Raw genomic sequence first — 21,011 nt, 5'->3', positions numbered from 1 at the left:
CTTCAAGGAGCTGGGCTTATCAATGGCTATAAAGCCAAATGCAACGCAATTGAATCTCATTGAAACGTCCTGAGCACTCTGCCCATCCCAGTCCCCCCCCCCCACACACACACTGCTCATCCCAGTCCCACACACTCACCCACACACTGCCCATCCCAGTCCCACACACACACACTGCCCATCCCAGTCCCACACACACACTGACCATCCCAGTCCCCCCCACACTCACTCTGACCATCCCATTCCCCCCACACACACACACACTGCTCATCCCAGTCCCACACACACACACACACTCTGCCCATCCTAGTCCCACACACACTCTGACCATCCCAGTCCCCCCCCCCACACACACACACTCTGACCATCCCAGGCCCCCCCACACTCACTGCTCATCCCAGTCCCACACACCCACACGCTCTGCTCATCCCAGTCCCACACACACACACACTCTGCTCATCCCAGTCCCACACTCACACACACTCTGCTCATCCCAGTCCCACACACCCACATGCTCTGCTCATCCCAGTCCCACACTCACTGTGTTTGTGTGTGACTTGTTCATTTACAATGACAGTTACAATTATGCTGCAATAATTACAATTATAATTGCAATTACACTAAATTAGTAGCATAAGCAGCTCCCCTCATTAACATACTGTGTTTATTCTGAATAACCCGAGCCATAATCACAGGTACAGACACAGAAACACGCTGCAGAACTTTTATTATTTCAAACAAGAGTAACGATGGAACGACAAGTCAGTGTGTAACTGAACTGCGATCGATCAGTCGTGTGGCACAATTACAACTGCATTGTGATTGCAATTAATCCTGAACTGATAGGAGGTTCAGAGGGCGTGTGTCAGTGTGTGAGACACACAGCACTCCTTGTGTTGAAATGACCCACACAGCACAACATGATTACTGCGTGTGGCAGCTCTGCTCTGTACGGGTTTTAAAAACGTGTCCTCTTCCAGCTCCATTCCGGGTCCTGCATGACTGTCCCTCTCCATTCACTCACTCTCCTGTCCAGCTGAGACAGACAGGGGCACGGAGGGACGGGTCTGTTACCAGGGAGGGGACATGGGCTGGGGGTTCTGCAGGTAGGACATGACCACTGCTGAGATGGACAACCTGTGGACAGACAGAGACAGAGGTTCAGGCGACAGACACACACTGCTAGAACAGGTAGAATATTTACACCAACGCATTCTGGAGCAGCTGTACAGACAGCGGTCTGGGACCGGAGCAGGGAGATATCTTTGCAAAGCTGTTCTGCTTTAGCCGTGGTCCCTGCTGTATGAAATGCTGACTGCCTCCCCGCTTGAGAGATGAACTGCACAGGAGTCTAAGTGTTGGTCTGTCACCAGTGTAAATGTCTACAATGAAATGGGCTTTTTAAACCAATCTGTCACAGCATGAGCACGGAGCTGACTATACAGGAAGGGGAAACCAGAAAGAAACTCAGTCAAGGAGACCCAGCAGCTCTGAAGAAGGCAGCAGCTGAAACGTGCGTCTGCTCCCCTTGCAGTTTCTTGCAGTTTTCCCCCCTGAGTTTTGTGATGAAGTGTGCTGCAGTCCTGGATAATGAATGCTTCCTGAACTGAAGGAGTGGCTGAGTGGAGTGGAAAGAGCCTCACATGAAGCTGCTCATCATCTGCTTGGTGTCCTCGGAGCTGCGGGAGTTAGCGAAGCTGATGAAGGAGCAATACACTGCGATCCAGGCACACCACTTCAACTGAGAATAGAGACAAGAACACAGGAGGAGAGTGTGAGTCAATACAGTGTGATCCAGGCACACCACTTCAACTGAGAATAGAGACAAGAACACAGGAGAGAGTGTGAGTCAATACAGTGTGATCCAGACACACCACTTCAACTGAGAATAGAGACAAGAACACAGGGGAGAGTGTGAGTCAATACAGTGTGATCCAGACACACCACTTCAACTGAGAATAGAGACAAGAACACAGGGGAGAGTGTGAGTCAATACAGTGTGATCCAGGCACACCACTTCAACTGAGAATAGAGACAAGAACACAGGAGAGAGTGTGAGTCAATACAGTGTGATCCAGACACACCACTTCAACTGAGAATAGAGACAAGAACACAGGGGAGAGTGTGAGTCAATACAGTGTGATCCAGGCACACCACTTCAACTGAGAATAGAGACAAGAACACAGGAGAGAGAGTGAGTCAATACAGTGTGATCCAGACACACCACTTCAACTGAGAATAGAGACAAGAACACAGGAGAGAGTGTGAGTCAATACAGTGTGATCCAGGCACACCACTTCAACTGAGAATAGAGACAAGAACACAGGGGAGAGTGTGAGTCAATACAGTGTGATCCAGACACACCACTTCAACTGAGAATAGAGACAAGAACACAGGGGAGAGTGTGAGTCAATACAGTGTGATCCAGACACACCACTTCAACTGAGAATAGAGACAAGAACACAGGAGAGAGTGTGAGTCAATACAGTGTGATCCAGACACACCACTTCAACTGAGAATAGAGACAAGAACACAGGAGAGAGTGTGAGTCAATACACTGCGATCCAGGCACACCACTTCAACTGAGAATAGAGACAAGAACACAGGGGAGAGTGTGAGTCAATACAGTGTGATCCAGACACACCACTTCAACTGAGAATAGAGACAAGAACACAGGGGAGAGTGTGAGTCAATACAGTGTGATCCAGGCACACCACTTCAACTGAGAATAGAGACAAGAACACAGGGGAGAGTGTGAGTCAATACAGTGTGATCCAGGCACACCACTTCAACTGAGAATAGAGACAAGAACACAGGAGAGAGTGTGAGTCAATACAGTGTGATCCAGACACACCACTTCAACTGAGAATAGAGACAAGAACACAGGGGAGAGTGTGAGTCAATACAGTGTGATCCAGGCACACCACTTCAACTGAGAATAGAGACAAGAACACAGGGGGAGAGTGTGAGTCAATACACTGCGATCCAGACACACCACTTCAACTGAGAATAGAGACAAGAACACAGGGGAGAGTGTGAGTCAATACAGTGTGATCCAGACACACCACTTCAACTGAGAATAGAGACAAGAACACAGGGGAGAGTGTGAGTCAATACAGTGTGATCCAGACACACCACTTCAACTGAGAATAGAGACAAGAACACAGGGGAGAGTGTGAGTCAATACAGTGTGATCCAGACACACCACTTCAACTGAGAATAGAGACAAGAACACAGGAGAGAGTGTGAGTCAATACAGTGTGATCCAGGCACACCACTTCAACTGAGAATAGAAACAAGAACACAGGAGAGAGTGTGAGTCAATACAGTGTGATCCAGACACACCACTTCAACTGAGAATAGAGACAAGAACACAGGGGAGAGTGTGAGTCAATACAGTGTGATCCAGACACACCACTTCAACTGAGAATAGAGACAAGAACACAGGGGAGAGTGTGAGTCAATACACTGCGATCCAGGCACACCACTTCAACTGAGAATAGAGACAAGAACACAGGAGAGAGTGTGAGTCAATACAGTGTGATCCAGACACACCACTTCAACTGAGAATAGAGACAAGAACACAGGAGAGAGTGTGAGTCAATACAGTGTGATCCAGGCACACCACTTCAACTGAGAATAGAGACAAGAACACAGGAGAGAGTGTGAGTCAATACAGTGTGATCCAGACACACCACTTCAACTGAGAATAGAGACAAGAACACAGGAGAGAGTGTGAGTCAATACAGTGTGATCCAGGCACACCACTTCAACTGAGAATAGAGACAAGAACACAGGGGGAGAGTGTGAGTCAATACAGTGTGATCCAGACACACCACTTCAACTGAGAATAGAGACAAGAACACAGGGGGAGAGTGTGAGTCAATACAGTGTGATCCAGACACACCACTTCAACTGAGAATAGAGACAAGAACACAGGAGAGAGTGTGAGTCAATACAGTGTGATCCAGACACACCACTTCAACTGAGAATAGAGACAAGAACACAGGGGAGAGTGTGAGTCAATACAGTGTGATCCAGACACACCACTTCAACTGAGAATAGAGACAAGAACACAGGGGGAGAGTGTGAGTCAATACAGTGTGATCCAGACACACCACTTCAACTGAGAATAGAGACAAGAACACAGGGGAGAGTGTGAGTCAATACAGTGTGATCCAGACACACCACTTCAACTGAGAATAGAGACAAGAACACAGGAGAGAGTGTGAGTCAATACAGTGTGATCCAGGCACACCACTTCAACTGAGAATAGAGACAAGAACACAGGGGAGAGTGTGAGTCAATACAGTGTGATCCAGACACACCACTTCAACTGAGAATAGAGACAAGAACACAGGAGAGAGAGTGAGTCAATACAGTGTGATCCAGGCACACCACTTCAACTGAGAATAGAGACAAGAACACAGGGGAGAGTGTGAGTCAATACAGTGTGATCCAGGCACACCACTTCAACTGAGAATAGAGACAAGAACACAGGGGGAGAGTGTGAGTCAATACAGTGTGATCCAGGCACACCACTTCAACTGAGAATAGAGACAAGAACACAGGGGGAGAGTGTGAGTCAATACAGTGTGATCCAGGCACACCACTTCAACTGAGAATAGAGACAAGAACACAGGGGGAGAGTGTGAGTCAATACAGTGTGATCCAGGCACACCACTTCAACTGAGAATAGAGACAAGAACACAGGGGGAGAGTGTGAGTCAATACAGTGTGATCCAGACACACCACTTCAACTGAGAATAGAGACAAGAACACAGGGGAGAGTGTGAGTCAATACAGTGTGATCCAGACACACCACTTCAACTGAGAATAGAGACAAGAACACAGGGGAGAGTGTGAGTCAATACAGTGTGATCCAGACACACCACTTCAACTGAGAATAGAGACAAGAACACAGGGGAGAGTGTGAGTCAATACAGTGTGATCCAGGCACACCACTTCAACTGAGAATAGAGACAAGAACACAGGGGAGAGTGTGAGTCAATACAGTGTGATCCAGACACACCACTTCAACTGAGAATAGAGACAAGAACACAGGAGAGAGTGTGAGTCAATACAGTGTGATCCAGACACACCACTTCAACTGAGAATAGAGACAAGAACACAGGGGAGAGTGTGAGTCAATACAGTGTGATCCAGACACACCACTTCAACTGAGAATAGAGACAAGAACACAGGGGAGAGTGTGAATCAATACAGTGTGATCCAGACACACCACTTCAACTGAGAATAGAGACAAGAACACAGGAGAGAGTGTGAGTCAATACAGTGTGATCCAGACACACCACTTCAACTGAGAATAGAGACAAGAACACAGGAGAGAGTGTGAGTCAATACAGTGTGATCCAGACACACCACTTCAACTGAGAATAGAGACAAGAACACAGGAGAGAGTGTGAGTCAATACACTGCGATCCAGGCACACCACTTCAACTGAGAATAGAGACAAGAACACAGGAGAGAGTGTGAGTCAATACAGTGTGATCCAGACACACCACTTCAACTGAGAATAGAGACAAGAACACAGGGGGAGAGTGTGAGTCAATACAGTGTGATCCAGGCACACCACTTCAACTGAGAATAGAGACAAGAACACAGGGGAGAGTGTGAGTCAATACAGTGTGATCCAGACACACCACTTCAACTGAGAATAGAGACAAGAACACAGGGGAGAGTGTGAGTCAATACAGTGTGATCCAGACACACCACTTCAACTGAGAATAGAGACAAGAACACAGGGGAGAGTGTGAGTCAATACAGTGTGATCCAGACACACCACTTCAACTGAGAATAGAGACAAGAACACAGGGGAGAGTGTGAGTCAATACAGTGTGATCCAGACACACCACTTCAACTGAGAATAGAGACAAGAACACAGGAGAGAGTGTGAGTCAATACACTGCGATCCAGGCACACCACTTCAACTGAGAATAGAGACAAGAACACAGGGGAGAGTGTGAGTCAATACAGTGTGATCCAGGCACACCACTTCAACTGAGAATAGAGACAAGAACACAGGAGAGAGTGTGAGTCAATACAGTGTGATCCAGACACACCACTTCAACTGAGAATAGAGACAAGAACACAGGAGAGAGAGTGAGTCAATACAGTGTGATCCAGACACACCACTTCAACTGAGAATAGAGACAAGAACACAGGAGAGAGAGTGAGTCAATACAGTGTGATCCAGGCACACCACTTCAACTGAGAATAGAGACAAGAACACAGGGGAGAGTGTGAGTCAATACAGTGTGATCCAGACACACCACTTCAACTGAGAATAGAGACAAGAACACAGGGGAGAGTGTGAGTCAATACAGTGTGATCCAGACACACCACTTCAACTGAGAATAGAGACAAGAACACAGGGGAGAGTGTGAGTCAATACAGTGTGATCCAGACACACCACTTCAACTGAGAATAGAGACAAGAACACAGGAGAGAGTGTGAGTCAATACAGTGTGATCCAGACACACCACTTCAACTGAGAATAGAGACAAGAACACAGGGGAGAGTGTGAGTCAATACAGTGTGATCCAGGCACACCACTTCAACTGAGAATAGAGACAAGAACACAGGAGAGAGTGTGAGTCAATACAGTGTGATCCAGGCACACCACTTCAACTGAGAATAGAGACAAGAACACAGGGAGAGTGTGAATCAATACAGTGTGATCCAGGCACACCACTTCAACTGAGAATAGAGACAAGAACACAGGGGAGAGTGTGAGTCAATACACTGCGATCCAGGCACACCACTTCAACTGAGAATAGAGACAAGAACACAGGGGAGAGTGTGAGTCAATACAGTGTGATCCAGGCACACCACTTCAACTGAGAATAGAGACAAGAACACAGGGGGAGAGTGTGAGTCAATACAGTGTGATCCAGGCACACCACTTCAACTGAGAATAGAGACAAGAACACAGGGGAGAGTGTGAGTCAATACAGTGTGATCCAGACACACCACTTCAACTGAGAATAGAGACAAGAACACAGGGGGAGAGTGTGAGTCAATACAGTGTGATCCAGACACACCACTTCAACTGAGAATAGAGACAAGAACACAGGGGGAGAGTGTGAGTCAATACAGTGTGATCCAGACACACCACTTCAACTGAGAATAGAGACAAGAACACAGGGGGAGAGTGTGAGTCAATACAGTGTGATCCAGACACACCACTTCAACTGAGAATAGAGACAAGAACACAGGAGAGAGTGTGAGTCAATACAGTGTGATCCAGACACACCACTTCAACTGAGAATAGAGACAAGAACACAGGAGAGAGTGTGAGTCAATACAGTGTGATCCAGACACACCACTTCAACTGAGAATAGAAACAAGAACACAGGGGAGAGTGTGAGTCAATACAGTGTGATCCAGACACACCACTTCAACTGAGAATAGATACAAGAACACAGGAGAGAGTGTGAGTCAATACAGTGTGATCCAGACACACCACTTCAACTGAGAATAGAGACAAGAACACAGGGGAGAGTGTGAGTCAATACAGTGTGATCCAGACACACCACTTCAACTGAGAATAGATACAAGAACACAGGAGAGAGTGTGAGTCAATACAGTGTGATCCAGACACACCACTTCAACTGAGAATAGAGACAAGAACACAGGGGAGAGTGTGAGTCAATACAGTGTGATCCAGACACACCACTTCAACTGAGAATAGAGACAAGAACACAGGGGAGAGTGTGAGTCAATACAGTGTGATCCAGACACACCACTTCAATAGAGACAAGAACACAGGAGAGAGTGTGAGTCAATACAGTGTGATCCAGACACACCACTTCAACTGAGAATAGAGACAAGAACACAGGGGAGAGTGTGAGTCAATACAGTGTGATCCAGACACACCACTTCAACTGAGAATAGATACAAGAACACAGGAGAGAGTGTGAGTCAATACAGTGTGATCCAGACACACCACTTCAACTGAGAATAGAGACAAGAACACAGGAGAGAGTGTGAGTCAATACAGTGTGATCCAGACACACCACTTCAACTGAGAATAGAGACAAGAACACAGGAGAGAGTGTGAGTCAATACAGTGTGATCCAGACACACCACTTCAACTGAGAATAGAGACAAGAACACAGGAGAGAGTGTGAGTCAATACAGTGTGATCCAGACACACCACTTCAATAGAGACAAGAACACAGGAGAGAGTGTGAGTCAATACAGTGTGATCCAGACACACCACTTCAACTGAGAATAGAGACAAGAACACAGGGGAGAGTGTGAGTCAATACACTGCGATCCAGGCACACCACTTCAATAGAGACAAGAACACAGGGGAGAGTGTGAGTCAATACAGTGTGATCCAGACACACCACTTCACTAGAGACAAGAACACAGGGGGAGTGGGAGAGTGTGTCTTACAGTCTTGGTCACTCTGCAGTCTGTCTTACAGCAGGCATGGCAATAAGACCCCTATTGCACAGCAGCTTCCCCATCCTCATCCCCATGTTTTAATACCAGCTGGATTAGCTGCAGTGTGCACAGGTAACAAGCTCAGGTGTGTCTGATTAAACACCGTGTGAAAATCAGGACCGGATCAAGCTGCTGTGCAAAGGGAGTCAGGTCCCCCCCTGTATGAAGCAGTGAGGGCGGGGGTCGGTCCTACCTTCAGCATGAGTCCACACATGCTGAAGATCATGCCCAGCAGGTTCATGTAGTCTGGGGTGGGGTCCTCCAGCGCCGGGTTGTTCTCTGTGGAGGGAGGCTTGTACCTGCAGGGACACAGAGACACGTCAGGAAAGCAATACATTACAGAAATGTTTTTAGAGTTTTGTTTGCGGGGAGAATGTGCATTACAGACCAGAACTACCAGCAATTGCGGCTTGTATGATTATAGCATTAGCAGTCACCGATTCAAATATACATATGGTTTCATCTAAAGTAACTTTAAGGATTGTTTTTTTTTCTGTTTGCTGTGGAAGTACACACAGCGTGATTATAATAATCTATTACGATCAGTACTAGCAGTGCCCGAGTCTGAACCGCACGGCGCCTCACTGACCCGACACGCTCACCTCAGGATCTTGTTTGGTCTCCGCGGATCCGACATGCTGTTGGAGGTTGAAGACATGTTTGTGTATTGGTTGTATTGTTAGTATTTTAGATGTATAAATATGTAATATTGATCCGCCGGACCCTTCCTTATCCTTCACTGACCCCCCCCGGACACAAAACACACAGTCAGCGCTCCGCCTCGTCACCGCTCCGACAGGCCATTCCGCTTCCGTTCGGGGTAGCAACGCAACCGGAGACACTTTACTGTTTAACTGAGTTAACCGCAGTAATAACGTTTTTTATTTATTTATTTTACACTTATTTTATTTTATTTGTATCTACAGTATTGTCCATTATTTTTTTAAGTTCCCGACACGGTTGCTACGGAGACGGAACCCGCTCCTCCAGAGGTCCGACAGGAAACAATGTAAACGAATACCTGCGTTCCTTAATACATGTAATTCAACACATTATAATGAATATTTTGAAGGGAAGCTAACGCGGCGTAAGACTGCGGTCTTGGGGGTTAAGTGTCTTATTTTAACGCAGTAAGTACTTTTTTTTTTAATTTAAATTTCTTAATAAAATGAAGAATTAACAGTGAACGGACTGCCGCATTCCCAGTCTGTGTTTAAACACTGCAGTCTGAACGCGGATTCGCATATGGGATTCAAACCAGTAATATCGACTGGGATAGTCCATCCGGCGAGACGCTGTGTCCACACCAGTTGAACTCTCATTATTTGTATTATTTCATGTATTCTTTTCAGACTGACCGAACGGGTCATTTTAACCCCTCGTCTCCGCTGTCGTGTTATTAATGCTTCACAGTCTCTTTCTTCTTTGTAGCCTCGTTTCGTTTCATGTTTTATAATTCTCGTCGTTTTAATCGCCTGCTATAAATCTGAAGCCGGTTTCCACTTGCTTGGAAATTAAAGGGTCAGCTGTTTTACTAGACGTGGTTAGAATTAGTGTTGGGTTAAGCGGCGATATTATTATTATTATTATTATTATTATTATTATTATTATTATTCTCTTTCTGCGCTGTAGACTAAAGGCAGCTCTGGTGAGTTAGCCTTCAGTTTATCACTACAGAGCTGACATTTAAAATATAAATCATTTCAGAATTGCTTTTCTTTGAGTTCATTTGATTCAGAACCACTCACTCCATTTTGACCGCTGCTTGTCAATACAAAGAACGTTTTTTGAAAGATTTTGAAGAGGAGTTCGGTTTAATAACCCAAACCCAAACCCTACCCTTTACCTGTCCCGTTCGGGGAGCGGTTCAGAACGCTGGCTTCTCAGTGCATTACCCTACCCCTACCCCTACCCCTACCCCTACCCCTACCCCTACCCCTACCCTACCCTTCACCCGTCCCGTTCAGGGAGCGGTTCAGCACCGTCGTGCAATGCGCTGGCTTCTCAGTGCATTACCCTAACCCTACCCCTACCCCTACCCTACCCTTCACCCGTCCTGTTCAGGGAGCGGTTCAGCACCGTCGTGCAATGCGCTGGCTTCTCAGTGCATTACCCTACCCCTACCCCTACCCCTACCCTACCCTTCACCCGTCCCGTTCGGGGAGCGGTTCAGCACCATCGTGCAATGCGCTGGCTTCTCAGAGCATTACCCTAACCCTACCCCTACCCCTACCCCTACCCTTCACCCGTCCCGTTCAGGGAGCGGTTCAGCACCGTCGTGCAATGCGCTGGCTTCTCAATATTCACAGCTCTTTTATTGTCCCTTGTCTCGCTCAGATTTGAAGCATGGCATTCCCGGAGCCCCAGCCCAGAAAGCAGGAGTTACCCAGGAAACTCCTCCGCAGCCTGGACTGCAAGCAAGGCGCCGTGCGGGCTGTGCGCTTCAACGGTGAGCAGAGAGAGGGGTCCTGGTATTGAATGTGAGCCCCGTGTACTCTACATGCACTCGGAGAGACGCGAGGTGTCTGCTGCTTCCACGTGAGGGAGGCTTTCCATCCTTCTTCTTCTTAATCCGCTAAATAACCCAAACGTATCACCTAAAGGCAGTGTGATGACTGGAATGAAATGTATTTTGAACAGGTTTCAAGAATGATTGAATGGGTGACAATGATGATGCTGTTTCGAATGCTGTGAAATCACTGCTGTCTGTCTGTCTGTCTGTCTGTCGCTGGTCCTCTCATCGGGACACTCATGTAAACGGTTAAAGAAGGAATAACAGTATTAACAAGATGAACTGTGTCTCTGTGTGTGTCTGTGTGTGTGTGTGTCTGTATGCGTGTGTGTGTATCTGTGTGTGTGTGTGTGTCTCTGTATGTGTGTGTGTGTGTGTCTGTGTGTGTGTGTGTGTGTGTGTCTGTATGTCTGTCTGTGTGTGTGTGTCTCTGTGTGTGTGTGCGTGTGTGTGCGTGTGTGTGTGTGTGTGTGTGTGTGTGTGTCTCTGTATGTATGTATGTGTGTGTGTGTGTGTGCGTGTGTGTGTCTGTATGTGTGTGTGTGTGTGTGTGTGTCTGTATGTCTGTCTGTGTGTGTGTGTGTCTCTGTGTGTGTGTGTGTGTCTCTGTATGTCTGTATGTGTGTGTGTGTGTGTGTGTGTGTGTGTCTGTATGTCTGTCTGTGTGTGTGTGTGTCTCTGTATGTCTGTGTGTGTCTCTGTGTGTGTGTGTGTGTCTCTGTATGTGTGTGTGTGTGTGTCTGTGTGTGTGTGTGTGTGTGTGTGTGTCTGTATGTCTGTCTGTGTGTGTGTGTGTCTCTGTGTGTGTGTGCGTGTGTGTGCGTGTGTGTGTGTGTGTGTGTGTGTCTCTGTATGTATGTATGTGTGTGTGTGTGTGTGCGTGTGTGTGTCTGTATGTGTGTGTGTGTGTGTGTGTGTCTGTATGTCTGTCTGTGTGTGTGTGTGTCTCTGTGTGTGTGTGTGTCTCTGTATGTCTGTATGTGTGTGTGTGTGTGTGTGTGTGTGTCTGTATGTCTGTCTGTGTGTGTCTCTGTGTGTGTGTGTGTGTCTCTGTGTGTCTCTGTGTGTGTGTGTGTGTCTGTCTGCCCCCTAGTGGATGGTAATTACTGCCTGACGTGCGGCAGTGACAAGTCCCTGAAGCTGTGGAGCCCGATGCGCGGGACTCTGCTCAAGACCTACAGCGGACACGGGTACGAGGTCCTGGACGCAGACGGGTGAGGCTTCACTGCCTTCTAGAAAGGGTTCCCATAGGAGAGTGTCATAAAGCATAGGGAAGCACAGAGATGCATGGTGAAGCATAGGGAAGCATTGTAAAGCACAGAGAGGTCTGGTAAAGCATAGGGAAGCATTGTAAAGCACAGAGAGGTCTGGTAAAGCATAGGGAAGCATTGTAAAGCACAGAGAGGTGTGGTAAAGCATAGGGAAGCATTGTAAAGCACAGAGAGGTGTGGTAAAGCATAGGGAAGCATTGTAAAGCACAGAGAGGTCTGGTAAAGCATAGGGAAGCATTGTAAAGCACAGAGAGGTCTGGTAAAGCATAGGGAAGCATTGTAAAGCACAGAGAGGTCTGGTAAAGCATAGGGAAGCATTGTAAAGCACAGAGAGGTCTGGTAAAGCATAGGGAAGCATTGTAAAGCACAGAGAGGTCTGGTAAAGCATAGGGAAGCATTGTAAAGAACAGAGAGGTCTGGTAAAGCATAGGGAAGCATTGTAAAGCACAGACAGGTCTGGTAAAGCATAGGGAAGCATTGTAAAGGACAGAGAGGTCTGGTAAAGCATAGGGAAGCATTGTAAAGCACAGAGAGGTCTGGTAAAGCATAGGGAAGCATTGTAAAGCACAGAGAGGTCTGTTATAGCATAGAGAAGCATTGTAAAGCACAGAGTGGTCTGCTAAAGCATAGGGAAGCATTGTAAAGCACAGAGAGGTCTGTTATAGCATAGAGAAGCATTGTAAAGCACAGAGAGGTCTGGTAAAGCATAGGGAAGCATTGTAAAGCACAGAGAGGTCTGGTAAAGCATAGGGAAGCATGAGGGATGTTTTTTAATTTTTATATAAATGTGTTAAAACTCTCCTTGTCTCTCAGGTCATGTGATAACAGTCACCTGACCTCATGCGGCTCTGACAAGACTGTGATCCTGTGGGATGTGGCGACGGGTCAGGTGATCAGGAAGCTGCGGGGTCATGCAGGGGTCAGTACAGCACGCCCCTCATCTCTGTGTTTACTCTGTTTATATTGATGTTTACTGTGATTGATTGATTGATTGACTCTGTGATCAGTGCTGTGTGTGATTGGTTGATTGGTTGATTGGTTGACCCTGTGTTTGTTGCTCACAGAAAGTGAACTGCGTCCGGTTTAATGAAGAGGCCACAGTAATCCTCTCAGGTGAGTCTGATTCATGGTGTGTGTGCTGATCCTGACATCCCAATACACTAGAGATTACAATTACACTTACAAGTACAACGCTGTCTCCTTCAATTACAGTCAGTCCTGAGGCGGAACGACAAGTCAGTGTGTAATCAGGGAGAGGGGTCAGTCCTGAGGCAGAACGACAAGTCAGTGTGTAATCAGTGAGAGGGGTCAGTCCTGAGGCAGAACGACAAGTCAGTGTGTAATCAGTGAGAGGGGTCAGTCCTGAGGCGGAACGACAAGTCAGTGTGTAATCAGTGAGGGGGGGTCAGTCCTGAGGCAGAACGACAAGTCAGTGTGTAATCAGTGAGAGGGGTCAGTCCTGAGGTGGAACGACAAGTCAGTGTGTAATCAGTGAGAGGGGTCAGTCCTGAGGCAGAACGACAAGTCAGTGAGAGGGGTCAGTCCTGAGGCAGAACGACAAGTCAGTGTGTAATCAGTGAGGGGGGTCAGTTCTGAGGCAGAACGACAAGTCAGTGTGTAATCAGGGAGAGGGGTCAGTCCTGAGGCGGAACGACAAGTCAGTGTGTAATCAGTGAGGGGGGTCAGTCCTGAGGCAGAACGACAAGTCAGTGAGAGGGGTCAGTCCTGAGGCAGAACGACAAGTCAGTGTGTAATCAGTGAGGGGGGGGTCAGTCCTGAGGCAGAACGACAAGTCAGTGTGTAATCAGTGAGAGGGGTCAGTCCTGAGGCAGAACGACAAGTCAGTGTGTAATCAGTGAGAGGGGTCAGTCCTGAGGCGGAACGACAAGTCAGTGTGTAATCAGTGAGGGGGGTCAGTCCTGAGGCAGAACGACAAGTCAGTGTGTAATCAGGGAGGGGGGTCAGCCCTGAGGCAGAACAACAAGTCAGTGTGTAATCAGGGAGAGGGGGTCAGTCCTGAGGCAGAACAACAAGTCAGTGTGTAATCAGTGAGAGGGGTCAGTCCTGAGGCAGAACAACAAGTCAGTGTGTAATCAGGGAGAGGGGTCAGTCCTGAGGCAGAACGACAAGTCAGTGTGTAATCAGGGAGAGGGGTCAGTCCTGAGGCAGAACGACAAGTCAGTGTGTAATCAGGGAGAGGGGTCAGTCCTGAGGCAGAACGACAAGTCAGTGTGTAATCAGTGAGGGGGGTCAGTCCTGAGGCAGAACGACAAGTCAGTGTGTAATCAGGGAGAGGGGTCAGTCCTGAGGCAGAACGACAAGTCAGTGTGTAATCAGGGAGAGGGGTCAGTCCTGAGGCAGAACGACAAGTCAGTGTGTAATCAGTGAGGGGGGGTCAGTCACAGCTCTGCTGTAAATGCAGCTGTCTTGTTATCAGCTGTCACAGGCTTCAAAAAAAAGATGAAGGCATATGAAATATCTATTTTAGTATTTTTTTTTTTAAAATTTTTTTTATAAACAATGGACCATCCTTTTGGTCGCTGCTTTTTATAAAGTACGATTTAGATATATATATTTTTTAATCATTTTAATGCGTGTCTCTTGCGTGTTGCAGGCTCCATCGACACGTCTGTGCGCTGCTGGGACACGCGGTCTCGCCAGCGCGACCCCATTCAGATCCTCGACGAGGCCAAAGACGGAGTGTCCAGCCTGAGGGTGTCGGAGCACGAGATCCTGACCGGGTGAGTGCAGACACTGGAGCGCTGAGTGACCGGACAGCTCAAAGAGAGAGAGACTGAACAGCAGCTCAGAGAGAGAGAGACACTGAACAGCAGCTCAGAGAGAGAGAGACACTGAACAGCAGCTCAGAGAGAGAGAGACACTGAACAGCAGCTCAGAGAGAGAGAGCCACTGAACAGCAGCTCAGAGAGAGAGAGACTGAACAGCAGCTCAGAGAGAGAGAGGCACTGAACAGCAGCTCAGAGAGAGGCACTGAACAGCAGCTCAGAGAGAGAGACTGAACAGCAGCTCAGAGAGAGAGAGAGAGACACTGAACAGCAGCTCAGAGAGAGAGAGGCACTGAACAGCAGCTCAGAGAGAGGCACTGAACAGCAGCTCGGAGAGAGAGACTGAACAGCAGCTCAGAGAGAGAGAGAGGCACTGAACAGCAGCTCAGAGAGAGAGAGAGGCACTGAACAGCAGCTCGGAGAGAGAGCCACTGAACAGCAGCTCGGAGAGAGAGCCACTGAACAGCAGCTCAGAGAGAGAGAGGCACTGAACAGCAGCTCAGAGAGAGAGAGGCACTGAACAGCAGCTCAGAGAGAGAGACTGAACAGCAGCTCAGAGAGAGAGGCACTGAACAGCAGCTCAGAGAGAGAGCCACTGAACAGCAGCTCAGAGAGAGAGAGGCACTGAACAGCAGCTCAGAGAGAGAGAGAGGCACTGAACAGCAGCTCAGAGAGAGAGCCACTGAACAGCAGCTCAGGGAGGGAGAGAGACACTGAACAGCAGCTCAGAGAGAGAGACACTGAACAGCAGCTCAGAGAGAGAGAGACACTGACCAGCAGCTCCGTCCCGCTCCCCCTGCAGCTGCAGAGCCGGTTTCATCGTTGATCGGAGTGAGCAGACAGATTGTCTCTGAGTCGCTCGGTTACTTTACACCCCTCTCACTGAACTGGCATTTTAAAATGAAGAACAGCTGCTTTATTTGTTTTAGTTTATCTGATGCTGTTGGTTCTATTAATCCCAAAGATTTAATAGCATTGGTATTTTATTGCATTTTAATCTCCCTTTTGCTCCTTCCCTCTCTCCCTCCCTCTCTCCCTCTTTCCCTCCCTCCCTCCCTCCCTCCCTCCCTCTCTCCCTCTCTCCCTCCCTCTCTGCAGGTCAGTGGATGGCCGGGTCAGGCGCTATGACCTGCGCATGGGGCAGCTGCACTCAGATTTTGTGGACAGTAAGTTTTTCATTTTTTTTATAGTGCTTATCAGGTATTAAAAAGGAAACCACGATGGGCACAGGTGTAGAAAGACGTGCAGCTGAGAGAAGTGGAATCGTGAGCTGCAGATTTGTCTCTGCAGGCCCCGTCACCTGTGTGTGTTTCAGCAAGGATGGGCAGTGCACTCTGAGCTCCAGCCTGGACTCCACACTGCGGCTGCTGGACAAGGACACGGGGGAGCTGCTGGGAGAGTAAGAGACCCTTCCTGCATCCTGGAGAGTGAAGAGAGAGACTCGATCTCACAATACAACACTACTGCACACACAGAGACTCAATCATACACAATACAACACTACTGCACACACAGAGACTCAATCATACACAATACAACACTACTGCACACACAGAGACTCTCACAATACAACACTACTGCACACACAGAGACTCAATCATACACAATACAACACTACTGCACACACAGAGACTCTCACAATACAACACTACTGCACACACAGAGACTCAATCATACACAATACAACACTACTGCACACACAGAGACTCTCACAATACAACACTACTGCACACACAGAGACTCTCACAATACAACACTACTGCACACACAGAGACTCTCACAATACAACACTACTGCACACACAGAGACTCGATCTCACAATACAACACTACTGCACACACAGAGACTCGATCACACACAATACAACACTACTGCACACACAGAGACTCTCACAATACAACACTACTGCACACACAGAGACTCGATCACACACAATACAACACTACTGCACACACAGAGACTCTGACAATACAACACTACTGCACACACAGAGACTCGATCTCACACAATACAACACTACTGCACACACAGAGACTCGATCTCACACAATACAACACTACTGCACACACAGAGACTCGATCACACACACAGAGACTCGGTGTGGATGAGTCTACATGTGCACAGCACTCGCTGTACGAGACTTTGTGTAAATGATCTTCACACTGTAGACGTCCTGCTGCTCAGACTCCCCAGCTTGGACAGATCTTTCTAGACATGCCCTGACTGACCTCTGACCTCCTCCTCCTCCCCCGTCAGGTACAAGGGTCACAAGAACAGCCGCTACAAGCTGGAGTGCTGCCTGACCGAGAGGGACACCCACGTGGTGAGCTGCTCGGAGGATGGGAGCGTGTACTACTGGGACCTGGTGCAGGTGAGACCCCCACAGCGTGTACCACTGGGACCCGGTGCGGGTGAGACCCCCACGGCGTGTACCACTGGGACCCGGTGCGGGTGAGACCCCCCACAGCGTGTACCCGCACACACACCCCCTGTATGCACATATTCTGATAGCCTCATTAACTTATGCCAGATATTGCAGCTGTGTTCACTGTTTCTCTGTCTCTCTCTCTCTCACTGATTCTAGGGCTCCCTGTCTCTCAGCGTGTCTGTTGGGAAGGGCGTCGTCCAATCACTGTCCTTCCACCCCACGGAGCCCCGCCTCCTTACTGCCTCTGAGGGGAGTATCCAGCTGTGGGGGGAGGAGTCACTGGTGATGGAGGAGGAGGAAGGGGAGGGGCCAGCATAGACATTCCATAAACCAAGCGCCCTGATCAACACAGGCTGGCTTTCATTGGCTCCCAGTCCCCGAGGCTGTGGTGCTGATTGGTTAATGGCTCAGAAGGGGGCGAGGTCTATAAAACCTGTGAACTCAACTCGACTCGACAAAGATCACAACTCACACAGCGATCGTGAAATGTTTTTTTTTTTTTCAATGTTTTCCTCAACAATTAAAAAAAATCAAAATAAATCTAATAGTTCTTGTTTTCATCTGTAGGCCTGGGTCAAGAACACAGATCACAAGCAATACAGAAACCACACAATTACACAACTACACAACAGCAAGTGATTCACTTAACAAGACTCGTGTATGAGATTATTCCCCAACCAATACAGCCGTGTAAGAAAATAGATCAATCAGGGTTAAACGAAGACACAGTAAATCTGGCTGAGAGAGTTATATATATATATAGAGAGAGATTGATTGATTTGTAATAACGGACCTGTGTTCTGCATAGGGGATGGCACAGATCTCTCTTTGTTTGTGATCTGTTAGTAATGTGTATCAGTCTCTCTTATATTAGAACTGCGTTTGTTATCCTTGTTCTCTCTGCTGTGCAATGTCTTGAGAGGGCTGCACAGCACACCGAGACCCAGCGGCTCTCAGTGAACAGAACGCTGTGAACCTCATTTCTGCTGCTGCTGCTGCTGCACTGTTTTGTTTAATAAAAGCTTCTGTTACAGAACCCGCTCCAGCCTCGGGGGTTTAATGCACACAGTAATCTAACCTGCTGCATTTGTCAGCTGGTTTCAATATTTGTTCTTTCAACCAAATAAATTAGCTTAATTTTAAATAAACTTGCAACAGTAATTAATTAATTACTGACATGAAATGCAGCTACAGGGCCGCGCCCCATGCATGGTTTTGTATTGAATTGTCTTTTGCAGCGCTGTGATTATTAATTAATATCTCTTATTAATTAATGCTGTTCAGAATTCACACTGTAATGGTTTTTGTCTCCCTCGTGTGGTCAGAGTCGGTACAGCACCCAATTCCCACAATCCACAGCTCCAATGCAAGCCGGACACGAACGACTTCAAAATTGTCATTTTTAAATAACAAAACGCCGACAAGTCCGTGAAAGCGAGTTCGTGTCTGTCTTTTCACCGATATGAGACCCCGTTTCTCATTGCTGTCGAGTCCTGTGCGGTTCAAAGCGCTGTTCGGCTCGTCCCTTCTGCCCAGGTCTCGTCTCGGAGCCCCGGGACTCGCTTTGAGCGGTAGCCGGTCGGTGGTGGGCTCTGGACCGGCGGTTCTGGAGCTCGTCTCCGGGCAGGTGGAGGTGAGAGAGGAGTTCATCAGCGAGGAAGAGGAGCGGGAGCTGCTGGGGGAGCTGGAGCCGGTTCTGAAAAGGAAGCGATACGAGTTCGACCACTGGGATAACGTGGGTCTAAGAGAAATGCAAACATGAAGCTATTTATTACAAAATAAAAAGACTATGACCGTTTCTAATGATAAGTAATACTACAGTATTCGTTATTGAAAGTATACGGGATGACGTAGGTATACAAAAAATACAAATATTACGTTTTTATTATTATTTGGTAGCGCTTTCCGGTGTAATTACTCAATATTCACATAGGCGTTACTTACCCGTGTGCTGCTGTCTCTGTTTTACACAGAGATCCTTCTCCTCTGTGCTGGTCAGTGCAGCTGAGAGAGGATGTCTCTGTTTTACAGGAGATCCTTCTCCTCTGTGCTGGTCAGTGCAGCTGAGAGAGGATGTCTCTGTTTTACACGGAGATCCTTCTCCTCTGTGCTGGTCAGTGCAGCTGAGAGAGGATGTCTCTGTTTTACATGGAGATCCTTCTCCTCTGTGCTGGTCAGTGCAGCTGAGAGAGGATGTCTCTGTTTTACACGGAGATCCTTCTCCTCTGTGCTGGTCAGTGCAGCTGAGAGAGGATGTCTCTGTTTTACATGGAGATCCTTCTCCTCTGTGCTGGTCAGTGCAGCTGAGAGAGGATGTCTCTGTTTTACAGGAGATCCTTCTCCTCTGTGCTGGTCAGTGCAGCTGAGAGAGGATGTCTCTGTTTTACATGGAGATCCTTCTCTGTGCTGGTCAGTGCAGCTGAGAGAGGATGTCTCTGTTTTACATGGAGATCCTTCTCTGTGCTGGTCAGTGCAGCTGAGAGAGGATGTCTCTGTTTTACAGGAGATCCTTCTCCTCTGTGCTGGTCAGTGCAGCTGAGAGAGGATGTCTCTGTTTTACATGGAGATCCTTCTCTGTGCTGGTCAGTGCAGCTGAGAGAGGATGTCTCTGTTTTACAGGAGATCCTTCTCCTCTGTGCTGGTCAGTGTAGCTGAGAGAGGATGTCTCTGTTTTACATGGAGATCCTTCTCCTCTGTGCTGGTCAGTGCAGCTGAGAAGGGAAGTCATTTTCTGTGTTTGTTTCTTTTCCTGATCCAGGCTATCCACGGATACAGGGAGACGGAGCGCTCCCACTGGAGTGAGAGGAACTCGGAGACCCTGCAGAGAGTTCGAGACGTGGCCTTCCCTCCCGGGACCCCCCAGCTCGGCCCGGTCCACGTGCTGGACGTGGACAAGGGGGGCTACATTAAACCCCACGTGGACAGCGTCAAGGTAACCACCCTCCACCCACAACACTGCAATAAAGATGTCAGAAGAGGCTGTGATGAAACCTCTCTCGATCTCTCTCTCTCCGCTCCGCTCCTCTCCTCTCCTCTCTCCCTCTCCCACTCTTCTCCTCTCCTCTCCACTCTCCTCACTCTCCTCTCTCTCCTCCTCTCCTCTCTGCCCCTCTCTCCCCTCTCTCACTCTCCTGTCTCTCTCCCCCCCTCTCTCTCTCCTCTCCCCCCTCTCTCCCCCTCTCTCTCTCAGTTCTGCGGCAGCACCATCGCGGGGCTCAGCCTGCTCTCTCCCAGCGTGATGCGATTGGTCAGCGAGCAGAACCAATCGGATTGGGTGGATTTGCTGCTGCTGAGACGCTCCCTCTACATTCTCAGGTGAGGTCATCACTACAGCGGTCCGGATAACGGAGTTCACAGCCGCTGTGTGAAGCAGGGTGTTGAACCGAAGCCAGACTGCTGACACCCCCCTCTCCCTCCGTCCTCTCCAGGGGTGCAGCTCGCTACCTCTTCACTCACCAGGTCCTGAAGGAGGGGGACTCTTATTTCGGAGGGGTGGAGGTGCCCCGGGGCCGGCGCGTCTCGGTGATCTGCAGGAGCCT

At 48.3% G+C, this 21,011-nt stretch overlaps 3 protein-coding genes across 5 annotated transcripts in view; 2 read left to right on the top strand and 1 right to left on the bottom strand.

Annotated features, from left to right (window-relative positions):
* Window positions 1-710: 710 nt before the first annotated feature.
* LOC117402077 (PAT complex subunit Asterix) lies at window positions 711-9,270 on the bottom strand. The gene is made up of 4 exons (XM_059008010.1): window positions 9,078-9,270; window positions 8,669-8,774; window positions 1,644-1,741; window positions 711-1,137 (listed from the first exon to the last, which is right to left on the bottom strand). Exons 1-4 carry the CDS (start codon window positions 9,131-9,133, stop codon window positions 1,071-1,073), a joined length of 327 nt encoding a protein of 108 aa, XP_058863993.1. The 5' UTR covers window positions 9,134-9,270; the 3' UTR covers window positions 711-1,070.
* Window positions 9,271-9,446: 176 nt separating this feature from the next.
* On the top strand, window positions 9,447-17,967 carry LOC117968841 (WD repeat domain-containing protein 83-like). 2 transcript variants are annotated; one of them, XM_059008006.1, is made up of 10 exons: window positions 9,447-9,605; window positions 10,813-10,924; window positions 12,081-12,201; window positions 13,072-13,177; window positions 13,323-13,371; window positions 14,873-14,999; window positions 16,143-16,210; window positions 16,335-16,443; window positions 17,301-17,415; window positions 17,629-17,966. In XM_059008006.1, the coding sequence occupies exons 2-10, from the start codon at window positions 10,822-10,824 to the stop codon at window positions 17,788-17,790; spliced, it is 960 nt and encodes a 319-aa protein (XP_058863989.1). In that variant the 5' UTR covers window positions 9,447-9,605; window positions 10,813-10,821; the 3' UTR covers window positions 17,791-17,966. The 2 variants fall into 2 exon arrangements, with proteins under 2 accessions (XP_058863989.1, XP_058863990.1); XM_059008007.1 differs by lacking the exon at window positions 9,447-9,605 and adding an exon at window positions 10,105-10,123 and having other exon boundaries at window positions 17,629-17,967.
* Window positions 17,968-18,797: 830 nt separating this feature from the next.
* LOC117968840 (alpha-ketoglutarate-dependent dioxygenase alkB homolog 7, mitochondrial-like) overlaps window positions 18,798-21,011 on the top strand; it is a 3,337-nt gene continuing 1,123 nt past the window's right edge. Inside the window, exons 1-4 of one of the 2 annotated variants that reach the window (XM_059008008.1) lie at window positions 18,802-19,207; window positions 20,231-20,404; window positions 20,663-20,787; window positions 20,901-21,011. The exon at window positions 20,901-21,011 is cut by the window's right edge and continues 41 nt beyond it. In XM_059008008.1, coding sequence (XP_058863991.1) covers window positions 18,935-19,207; window positions 20,231-20,404; window positions 20,663-20,787; window positions 20,901-21,011 — 683 coding nt within the window. In that variant the 5' untranslated portion in view covers window positions 18,802-18,934. Of the gene's footprint in view, window positions 19,208-20,230; window positions 20,405-20,662; window positions 20,788-20,900 lie in introns of both variants that reach the window. The other variant, XM_059008009.1, reaches the window with a different exon arrangement.

The sequence above is a fragment of the Acipenser ruthenus genome, chromosome 36 (genome assembly GCF_902713425.1).
Source record: "Acipenser ruthenus chromosome 36, fAciRut3.2 maternal haplotype, whole genome shotgun sequence".
Classification (NCBI taxonomy): Eukaryota; Metazoa; Chordata; class Actinopteri; order Acipenseriformes; family Acipenseridae; genus Acipenser; species Acipenser ruthenus.
This window is presented reverse-complemented; position numbering and strand designations above follow the sequence as displayed.